This window comes from Gigantopelta aegis, chromosome 8, assembly GCF_016097555.1.
Source record: "Gigantopelta aegis isolate Gae_Host chromosome 8, Gae_host_genome, whole genome shotgun sequence".
NCBI lineage: Eukaryota > Metazoa > Mollusca > Gastropoda > Neomphalida > Peltospiridae > Gigantopelta > Gigantopelta aegis.
The window spans coordinates 45,739,101-45,751,044 of record NC_054706.1 but is presented as its reverse complement, the minus strand read 5'-3'; the positions used below and the strand labels follow the sequence as shown (position 1 = coordinate 45,751,044).

At 35.4% G+C, this 11,944-nt stretch overlaps 1 protein-coding gene across 1 annotated transcript; it reads left to right on the top strand.

Moving 5' to 3' along the window:
* The first annotated feature begins 299 nt into the window (after positions 1-299).
* Positions 300-11,612, top strand: LOC121378565 (dynein light chain 4, axonemal-like). The gene is made up of 3 exons (XM_041506801.1): positions 300-443; positions 7,285-7,368; positions 10,415-11,612. Exons 1-3 carry the CDS (start codon positions 375-377, stop codon positions 10,577-10,579), a joined length of 318 nt encoding a protein of 105 aa, XP_041362735.1. The 5' UTR covers positions 300-374; the 3' UTR covers positions 10,580-11,612.
* Positions 11,613-11,944: the final 332 nt, after the last annotated feature.

Below are 11,944 nucleotides of genomic sequence, written 5' to 3'. Positions count from 1 at the left end.
AAAACGAACCTGCGCTGTAGGCTACTTTCTTGTGGTGACGTTTACAAAGAGTTTCCTCTAGCCTTCCCCTACATATCAATATGGGGAGGGCCGGAGGGGTGACTCGAGCAGGTGACGAGATTACCTAACCCACCCACCCACCCAATTCCCGAGCACTGAATCTAAAGCCCATACACCACACTTAGCGCTGGAATTACCCAGAATCACCATTAAAACAGAACCAACCTCAAAATGGTAACCGAAATCCATAATTTCATTGCGCATATATGAATATCAGTCTTAAGTGAATGACACGCATGCGCAGTTATTCCTAGTTACCATTGGAGAGTTGTAGCAGGTGTTTTGGCATTTTTGGAACAGGTTGTTTATTCGAAATGGCCGAAGTGACTGAAGAAAAGAAAGAACCAGAGACAAAACGTGTACACACGTATCCATTGATACGGGTAATTTAAATGTGTTGCGTTATCACAGGCGTTGTAGTTTGATTCTAAGACATCCGTTTTTTGTTTATTGTCCGAACCAAATTGTTAACAACTACAAAAAAAATTACTCTCCTACCTTTAATTGCCGTTAGATTTCCTCCAAAGTTTGTCCAGACACAAATCGCAAAAAAACACACTACAAATATACAGATTCCACACACGAGACTGCAACGATGTCGCCGATATTGTCTTTGCTGAGATTGCATAGGGAAAAATACATGCAGTTTTCAGCCGTCTGCCATGTTGTTTGTTTATGGAATACTCTTTAAGAGGGGTGAAAGCCTCCAAAGTATGTGACACAATTAATATGAAATCGATGATCTCTAGTGGTATCATTAAAATAATAATAATAATAATTAAAAAAATTAATATGACGTCATCACGTTTGCGTTTATATCATAACATGTTATGAAGTTGTTAGATTTAAGTCCTATCCTTTCACCCCTCTTGAAGAATATTCCATAAAAAGTCAAAATGGCAGCTGATACAAAATTACATGCTTTTTTCCCTATGCGCTCTCAGCAAAGTCGATATAGACGACATGGTTAGCATCTGGTATGTGGAATCTGTGTCATTGTAATGGGTTTTTTAAGATTTGTGTCCGGACTAACTTTGGAGGAAATCTAACAGCAATTAAAGGTAGGAGAGTAATTTTTCATAGTTGTTAACAATTTGGTTCGGACAATAAATTGTATTTTTTGGCATGGTCACTGTGACTGTCATACATACTACATAGCTCGACAGGGACTTGTACTTATAGCCATCATTACGGTAGTTCTGCAAGTCTATCTACATAATACACATCTTCAAATAAAAGGGGTTCAATCGAGTGACACCCCACTGTCATTTCTATCACCACAGATGAAAAATGGTTGTGAATGATTTGAGTAAATTTTATTAAATTATTCTGGACCTTTTGAATCGGGGGTTCTGGAATATTTTTAAAATTCACTTGCCATGGGGCCAGTGGATTTGAAAATTCATTGGCCATGGTGAAAACTTTTGGTATAATATCCATCTGGTCTCACCCCCCCCCCCTTTATTAGTTCAAGTTAGGGTAAGGGGGGACCAGGCAGATATTTTTCCGACAAACACATTTAAAAACTTTTTTCACCTTCATTTTCTATTTTGATCGATCGAGGCTTGGTTAGTTGATACATATGCAGTGGTATTAAAATTTGTACTTTTACAATGTGATTAGAAAGAGTGAGGAAGTGATATGGGATTCAGTTTGATGGGGGACGGAATTCAGTAGTTTAGGATATGTAAAATAATACATAGATAATACTACACGAGTGGTTGTTAGATACCATTTTTCTTACAGGTTGTTTTAAAACTTATTTAATGAGCAAAAGAGTTCAATCTGATTAAAATTAGCTCTACTGGGTCTACCCTGGTAGATCTAACAGCACTGCGTGGACTCCCATGTCCAGGTGACATTTCATCTATAAATAACAATTCAAATATCGACCAATTACACTTCGCCGTTTATAGCGTTATTTGGGAGGATACAAATTCTAAAAATATCGGACGAGACTATTTATGTAATAGGCGAACTTGTTGGTCTATTTCAACATTAAAAAAACAGGGGGGGGGGGGAGGGAGTGCATTAATAAACTCTGGATTGTATACTAGTATAAACAGATTTTATGGCTATACCATAATGGGGGTTTTTTCATCTTGAAACAAATTTTATATAAAATTTTATACTGAAATTAGTTTCCGGCATACTTCGTAATTCACCCGAATCATTTCGTATACGCTCGGCATAATCCCGAATGTTTTCAAATTCTTTTTAAATCACTGGCATGATTTTGCAAGTACGGTTTTGATTGGTCGAATGAAAGGTCAACTGGACATTAGCTCCAACGGGCTGCTGTTAGATCCACATGTAATAGTGGAGTTAATTTTAATTAGATTGAAGAGTTAGATACGTTTTTAAATGAGTTGAAAAATAAATGGTATCAAATGAACACAAATGTATCCTCAAGTAACCATCAATTGGCCTATTAATGGGAAATGGTTTCTGCACACGTGCATTGTAATGCACAATCGATTTGATGAAATAATATTTTACGGTGTTCACTTTATTGTCAAAATCAACCAATGCCATGCCATTTTCTGTTTTGAAGAGATTAAGTGCATGTCATAGTCTAATGTTGACATTCTTCAGCTACTCCTGTAAACTGGGCTATTTTTTTTCAAAAGTGATGTGTGTCATGTGATGTCACTAAACCTCTTATACAATGAACCTGCGAAGCAGACAAGACTTTGACAATTACAGCAGTGTCAAACTTTTGTTTATTAGTATTTAGGTTTAATTTTACATGCTATTTAATATAGTGTGCACAGTGCAAAATGCAAGCCGTCATGTATACATTTCCCTACGTATAAAAATATTTTGAATATCTACTTATCTTTTCCTCATTTTTGCACTTTGTTTTTGGGAAGTTTTTATTAATTCAGCAAAAGTGTTTTGATGTTATGGTTCAATCATATGCAGATTTCTTAAAAGCAAGTCAAAAATGTAAATAGACCAGTTTATGGGGTAGCCCAGTTCAAGGTTTTTTAACGATAGTGTTTTATTTCTTACATATCCTCAAAATCGATGTTTCACTTTCAAGTGTCATGGACAAGAAATAAGTTCAATAAAATGCGTGTTTTGATTGGTTGTAAAAGTCAAGTGGTAGGAATTACCAGGGCTAGCTCTGAGTCAGCAGAAAATTTCGCCAAATTATCAATCATACTTCAAAAACTGCAGAAACCCAGTTATTTTTTAACAAAACATCATTTATTTCATGAAATTATTTCACCAAATTAAAATAAAATTCGCCAATTGTTTTTGAAATTCACAGTTTTAAGGGTAGCTAAGTCCATTTAAAAATATATATATATATATATTATTATGTTATTTTTGAAACTTCATTCACCTGTATAGGTTGATATAAATTTTCACCTACTAATTTAATAATATGACCCAAAAAAATAAATATATATATATATATATATATATATATAGTCATGTTCACAGAAAAACAAAACTACGGTCAGCTCTCTCTTCTTTTTTTAGGTGCTATAGTGGTTGGGTTCCCGGAAACATCATTTTTCAGCCTTAATAAAGTTTGTTACATAATTGATTAGAAATTTGGGCTAGTGCTTTATTTTGGTAGGCTAGTGAAATTTATAAACCCACTAGCTCTGTGGCTTGTGACTTTAAATTTGTTTTGTCATACTCTGATATTGGCAACCTGGTCATCACCTAGGAGCAGCCAGGCATATGTCTTTAAATTGTTATCACACATATGCATGTTAACAGTATGTGTTATCAAAAACAATAAGAGGTTCTCACCAACAGGTGTAGCCTGTAAGAAACAGTTTTATCAGGGGTCCAGAGCAAAGTTCAAACAGTCAGTAACGAGTGTGTCCACCTTGAGCATTGATACAGGCCTGGCACCATTGTCTCATTGAGGCCACTAAACACTGGAGAAAGTTCCTGGGAATGCCATTCCAGATCAGAGGAAACATCAGCCGGAGTTCCTGCAGTGTTGTTGGGGATTTGGAAGACGTTGCAAGCGTTGCTTCATTTCATCCCAGACATTTTCGATCAGTGACAAATCTGTGGACCTGGCAGGCCAAGGTAGCACATCAACATTGTTCTGATTCAGATACTGCTGCACAATTCTAGCAGTGTGTGGTCTGGCGTTATCGTGTTGTAATGTCATCCCGGGGCCGTTCTGTTGCAAAAACGGTAACACAGTTTGCAAAATTTCATCTCGGTACCTCACAGAATGCCTTCAACCACAACCATCTGGGTCCGGCCTGTTGCTGTAATTCCACCCCATATCACAACGCTACCACTTAACGATCCCCTTCAAGAACACATGGCGTGACGTAATGTTCACCTTGACGTCTGTAGACACATGTCCTGCCGCAACATCTGTAGAGAAGGAAACAGGCTGGGCGTCTTGCACAGGTGCTGTAGATGCGTAGACGTCGTCAGACTGTCCTTGCTGATATACCTCTGTTGCCAGGAATGGTACGGGCTGTGAGGGTTGCTGGCTGGAACCTGTTTCGCAGATGCATAGTTGGATCCATGTGTCTTGGCGAGGGGTTGTCACACCCATGGTCGGCCACTACGGGGATGGTCCCTGGCCTGGTTGTTTTGTTTATATCATTGTCATAAGTGTCGTATGGTGTTTCTGTGGACGTTGAATTGACATGCGACGTCATTCTCATTGAGGCATGGCATGACGAAATTGCATCAAACAGTTCACTAATGGTGTTTTTCTGACTTCTGGACTTCTGAAGGTTACACAGAGTGGCAATGATTTGCGACTGAATGTCTGGCCTTTTATGGTGAACATTGGAAAGGATTTCTCCTAAATATTCCATGTTTCTTGCACAAAGCGTGCAGTCGCTGCAACAACTGCTTGGTTGCATTTCTTTGAGCTGTTTCATGCACATTTTTTCTAGTATACATCCGTAAATCCATTCACAAATTTATTACTCCAAACAATCCATGTCACAATAACTTTTGCCTTTTAGTATATTTTGACAGGGGTCAAGGTAAGTATAGACCAGGTTTTATTTTAATAAGGCAAAGCATTGTAATCATATAGCTCATTTTGAATTTGAATGACATAAATGAAGCCAAAACAGGGTGTGAAGTGGTGTTGTTGACTATAGACTAAGACATATCTTGAAACAATATACTCTTGCAGACACCCCTACCAGTGTTCTCGTTCCTCCATGTAATTTGCCACCCTCCTTTAATTATTTTGTGCTCCTCTTCATTTTTCCCGCACCATATACTATATTTTACAACACCTATCTCCACTATTTCCAAATGCACATTTTTTTCCATACAAAAATACTCATCATGGACAAAATGGACGTCAAAGGAAACAAGCTGCATTGTGTATGAAAAAGCAACTGACAAAAAACTTCAGTAGCTTTCGACAGCATAACGTAATACAACAGTATTATTAACAGCCTCTATTTTTTTCCATACCTGTATCCATTTGTATGTTTGATACTCACAATAAAAGTTATATTTTATTTGAGCAAAGAAAACATTTTATTTGTTATCGATTAGGTACTCTCTAACTGAAAAACCACTTTTGTGTCAAATTTGTCATGTGGTCAGACTGGTCATTCTGTCTTTTGTTTCCACAATCTAATTAAAATTAGCTCCACTATTACATGTGGATCTAACACCAGCCAGTTGGAGCTCATGTCCACCAATCAAAACCTTACTTGCAGAATCCTGCCAGTGATTTAAAACTAACAACACTGTGTAGTCCCCAATGTCCAGGTAACATTTCGTCTGTAAATAATAATTTAAATATTGACCAATCATACTTCGCCTTTTATAACGTTATTTGGGAGCATACAAATTCTAAAAATATCAGGCGAGTCTATTTTAGTGGCCGCAGTACAGCGAACCATACCAATACGTACGGGGTGGGTTATCAGTCTTCAATTTTACATTAAAAATTATTTATTTATTTATAAAAAAACCCAAACTAAATCAGTCTTCAGTTTTACATTACAAATTATTTATTTTATAAAATAAAACATGTTTTAAGGCATTCGTAATTCACACAAAACTTGTCGTATATACCTTCAGGATAATTCGGAATGTTTTCAAATTATTTTTAAATCACTGGCAGGATTCTGCAAGTAAGGTTTTGATTGGTGGACATGAGCTCCAACTGGCTGCTGTTACATCCACATGTAATAGTGGAGCTAATTTTAATTAGATTGTTGTTTCCACTAACTATCGTCTGATATTTTGTCCTCATTTGCAGATTTAATTGGTTGAAACTAATGGATTTTACTTTCTGTCGGTTCTGTCATTCTGTTTATTCAGCAATTCTTTTTAAAATATTATAAACTTTTCATTTTTGGGGGGATATCACCACTAAAAGAATGGAAGTGGTAGTGTCTGTAATTAAACTAATTTATCTTGGGTGCCAAATAATATATACACTGCCTTTTCAAAAATGAAAAGTTCTACTCTTTGCCTGTTGGCGATATCAAAGCGATCAATTCATTCGATGAAGATGGAAATAAAATGAATAGAACTTTTTTTTTTTATCCCACATTAGGGGATCACTTGACAAACATCCTTTATTGTTTTATATATATCTTGAAATGTTTTTTTTTATTTTTTTTTTTTTATTATTATTATTAAAACTTTGATGAGTACACTACAGCAGAACCAGAATTGCCCATGAATGTTATTCTGACGACATGAGTTGGCTTGTATTTCATATGAAATATTGTAACCAAGCTTTCCCTCCCCTCCCCTCCCCCCCCCCCTTTTTAATTTTGTTTTTTGGGGTGTTTTTTAATGGTGTGGTGCCGAACGGCCGCCCTCCTTTAATTTTCACCCAGCGAGAACACTGCCTTCCCAAGTACATGTTAATTTTTAATTTATTTTTTTAAATACCATAGATCAATTTAAACATTACAATAAAAATATGACTTTTTAAAATTTAATATCAGTTACACTGAATAAGTTTATGGATGGCATTTAATTACATTGAATTCTTGTTTGTTTTTGTCTCAGATCCACACTTGGAGGTTTTTAAATCATGTTTAGGTCTAGACAAGAATCTTCAGCAGATCCACAGATTTACACAGATCAAACTTGTGAATCATTTAATGTTCTATTACACTACAGCCTGATGATTTGAGAGCAAACCTGGTAAATGCTGAACATTGCAAGTGAATGGTTTAGATCTTTGAAGCAAAATCATTGTTTAGTTTTATAAATAATGTTCTTCTTTTTTTCCAGCATTCCGATATGAATGATGAAATGAAGACGGAGGCAATGGAATTGTGTGTTACAGCTTGTGAGAAGTTTTCAACAAATAATGAAGTAAGTGTTTGTGTTAATCTTTTTATTCAGAATTGTCTCTTATTTCTTTTACGTTCGGGGTATGAAAAAAAAAAGAATCCGCAAACTGTGTGAATCGGCAAAGCCAGATGAACATAAAAGAAAGAACAGACAATACTTATAATTAAATTTGAACCATACATGCTAATAATAACATTAAAATGACATACTTTATTTTGAATTATTTTTAACTTGCCCATATAAAATAACGTCATCACATATGACGTTCCCTGACGACGTAATTTTTACAGTGAAAAATGAACAAACTCACGTTGGTACGTGTGGACCAATGGAATGACGTTACGTTGCAATGAATGTAACAGAAATTTAATTATTCTTGAATGTTTAAAGTGAAAAATACTTCCAAACAGTTAAGACATGGAAGGGACCATAGTGCCTCCAGGTCTTGAGCTGAAATTTTGTGTATAGTGTAACGTTGCATGTATAATTGTTTTAGCAGTTCTCGCATAATGCTTGATTAACAGAGCTTCTAGAATACAGTAGTGCATGAATAACATCTTCAGCCCCAGACTGAAGTTCGTAATCATACCAATAAATCGATGAATTCAGTATGGGCACAACACCATAGCAAAGGCATAGCATACAGTACACACATGAGTAATGCAAAAAAAACTAAATCCGAGAACAGGTCAAGGTTGTCTGTAATTGTTCTATAAAATAATTAAGTTTTCCTAATAAAGTGGCATGCGTAATGCTAAAAATGTTCTGGCTACGCCCTGCACAGCACAACCACACTCAGAAGTAAGGCATGAATGGTTGGTTAGGTTTCATATCCGTTATGTCTTGGTGTTTTTCCATAACAAATACATTTTACTTGATCAAATTTTTGTTTACAATATATTGTTTTCATGCTTTTTTCTGGCAACTGTTCATAAATTACTGTGACACATAATACCCCAAATGAAATACAATCATGTAACTTATTTCTATTTTTAATTACGTAATATTAAATCATATTTCTTGCAGTGCTAAAAAATCTTACCGACACCATTTTATTTGCATTAACATTTTTCATGATTTCATGGGAATTAAATGGGTCCCATTAAACACTCAAATGCACTGAAATTGTGTTAAAGGGGAGGTCAAGTCAAATATGAGCCTTATGTGTTGGAAAGATGCATACCCGGACCACCAACACATACTGACACTAAGAAATTTTAGAGTTAATAAAGAACTGTGATTATTCCTGCTAACTGGGGCCAGCCATTTTGTTTCGTTTTTGTCGTGTCCGGAACTGTAACTTGGGACGAAGTGACGTCAGCTCCTACCAACTCCTGTATGAACAGTGTAAACAAACATAGTAATTTACTTTTCTTTGGAATTACATAATTGGTCAGTTCTGTGATTTTAGATGGGAAAGTCTACTTAATCAAGTGTTTTACAGAATTATTTACATTAATATATCATCATGGCTGATAATGTCTGTTTCCATTTTAGAGGTGGCAGGTTATTTCACCATACCCTGCGATGTTAATACTATCGGTTATCGGTACATATTTTTGTGTCTAGACAGTGGTAATTAATTGCCTCGTCTGGTTAACTACCTAATATACACCTGCCAGTCAGGAATCACATGTGGAATTTCAATTCAATTTATTTCCGTGCTTATATCCAAATGAGGTTCAAGCATGCTGTCCTGGGCACACACCTCAGCTATCTGGGCTGTGTGTGTCCAGGACAGTGGGTTAGTTATTAGTGGTTAGTGAAAAAGAAGAGGGTGTAGTGGCCTTACACCTACCCACTGAGCTCGTAAGCACTCGCTTTGGGTTGGAGCCGGTACCGTGCTGTGAACCTTGTACCTACCAGCCTGTAGTCCAGTGGCTTAACCACGATGCCACCAAGGTGGAGGCAACTACACAATATACAAAGAATAATATACGATGTACTAAGAAAATACTCAAATATGTAGGTTAATGCATGGACAAAAACACTCTGATTAATTATCATTTCAGTACTTAGGTTAATCCGTGGACAAAACATGATAGTTATTTCGAGCACTTTAACAATGGTGGTTTATTTTGTATTGAAAAATAATATATAGAGGTTATTACCAGAGTGTTTTTCGGTATCGTCAATATATGACATTGACGATACCGAAATACACGAGGGTAATAATCTCTTTATCATATAAGCTCAAGCTTAATACAACGTGATTTTGTAAACACGCAACTTTAATTCCAGTCTGGCATAACTAGATATTCAAATGACGTAAGAATATATGGCGCGGTGTGTTTTTGAATGGAAATGACGTCAAACTCAAATGACGTCATTTTGGATGTCCTTACATAAAAATAAAGTTATGCCTAACGTTTTTTGTTTTCTTAACGCTGGACAGCTGTCAGTGTCAAATTGCCATTGAAATGTTTTTATTTGATGACTGAATGCATACATCAATCATGGAGTGTCACTCAAGTACATTTGCTTAAATGTCAATAAACCTAGTACTGAGACCTCGACTAATTTACATCTAATTCTTAAAGTATGTGATCTGAAAAATATCACATACTTTGATTGCACTGAAAATGTAAGATATTTATTAAATGATAAATATACTAATTGCTGGCTTACTGGGATGGATATTATTACAGAACATTGCGATGCATGCCTGTTTCATCATCACTAAAAATTGGGTACGTTTGTTTCTTCAGTTCTAAGAGTACTTCCTGACGTGACACGTTAAGTATTTTTATAATCTATCATCACCTTTTTGGGACCGATTAATTTTCGATTATTATCGATCATTGGAACATCACCAAGTCATAGTACGGTTTGTTGTTTAGGGTTGGCCACAGTTTGTGCACATCTGTCAGTTGCTTGGTTAAAAAAAACTAATGGGTGGACTAGTAATTTGTCGAGGCCATAGCCCCCCAGGCCAATTGAAAATATCAGTTCCTGTACTTGCATGCAAAACGTGAAAATCAAGTACACGTGGAGTTGAGCCATTAATACTAATATTATTTATTAATACATTATTGAAATTCACTTACTCATTTTACATTTATTTCAGAATGCTGCAAAGATGATAAAAGAAACGATGGATAAGAAATTTGGAGCCTCTTGGCATGCAGTCGTGGGCGAGGGATTTGGATTCGAGCTGACACACGAAGTGAAGAATCTGCTCTACATGTTTTTCGGTGGGACATACGCCATTGTTGTCTGGAAATGTTCATGAGGACAATGACTTGAAGTGTACAACCTCTGTCCATGTGGGACTGGAAACTTTGTAAAAAAAAACCCAAGAAAACAATATCACCACCGAATACTTACATTTGTATTTAACTAGTTAATGTTTTTCTTCTCAGCTGTGATATATATATATATATATATAAATGTATAATATTTTTTTTTAGTTATATGTGAACATGTTTCATGCTGTTTTTATGAATATTCATGTACCTGTCATTTGCATTTAGTTATAAATTCCATATAGGCTATAAAATGTAAAAAAAGAAAGAAAAAAAAGTATAATTGGGACTGGAACAGTTAAACATTCTGATAATTGCTTTCAGTGTAATTATATCTACATGTACTTGTAGATAAAATGAGACATACAAATTCCTTTGACTGGCTGAAAAGTCCATAGTAAATTGATCTTCACAGATTTTGCACTGCAAAATCGGACTTGCCGTGTAACCATACTGTCAAAAAATTTTAATTTGAAAACTAAAACTTACAAAAATTTATGTTTTGCAAATTGTACCAATATTTCAATTTTCTTGATAAATTTCTAGTTACCAGTACTATTACCAGATAAATATCTGTATAATTTCATTCAAACTTGAAACATTAAAAAGTAAAGTCAAAATAAATATTGGTAGGATATGTTACCTTTCAATGGTGTTAATGTACCCTATTCTTTAAAAAAAAAAAAAAGTTATAATAATAATATATACAACTTGAAGTATTTTCTTGTTTGGTTCTTTACAAACAAAAAACTTGGCCAAAAAATAGGACATTAACATATAACCACATAACTTAATGTGTTATTTATTAAAAAATAAATTGATGGCAGCTGTGTTTTACGTCTATAAGGAATTTGTGACCCGTTGTGTGTGTATATTCCAAGCTTTACATTCCTTGACTGTACCTAACAAGGCTGGGTCACTTTGGCTATGCAGTTGTACAAAGCATAAAACTTGACATGTTCATTCCTGTACATACATCACATTTTCATTGTGAACAATAAACTTAATATTTTTAACATTTATGTTTGTGGTGTTATGATTTTATTCGTTTGAAATATTTATAAATGCATGTATCTTACTTGAATACTGGTAAATGTGGCCTTGATGTTAAAACTGGACTGACCTTACAGTGTAGAGCTCTTTCCTTTTTTAAAAAGGATTTTTTGTATACCGTAAATATAGTTCCCAGGCAGAATAAAGTCCTTTGGAACTTCTTTTTTTTTGGGGGGGGGGGGGGGGGGGGGGAGGTGGAGAGAACACGAATTAGCTCAGTTAGTTGAGCTAGTGCTCACTTGAGGTGCTTGCTTCGCAGGATCAAACCACCTCAGTGGATCCATTCAACTGATTGGGTT

Coding starts and splice junctions, on each gene's coding strand:
- LOC121378565 (XM_041506801.1), top strand. CDS start 375: ATGGCCGAAGTGACTGAAGAAAAGAAAGAACCAGAGACAAAACGTGTA. Junction 444..7,284: donor ACACGTATCCATTGATACGG/GTAATTTAAATG, acceptor CTTTTTTTCCAG/CATTCCGATATGAATGATGA. Junction 7,369..10,414: donor AGTTTTCAACAAATAATGAA/GTAAGTGTTTGT, acceptor CATTTATTTCAG/AATGCTGCAAAGATGATAAA.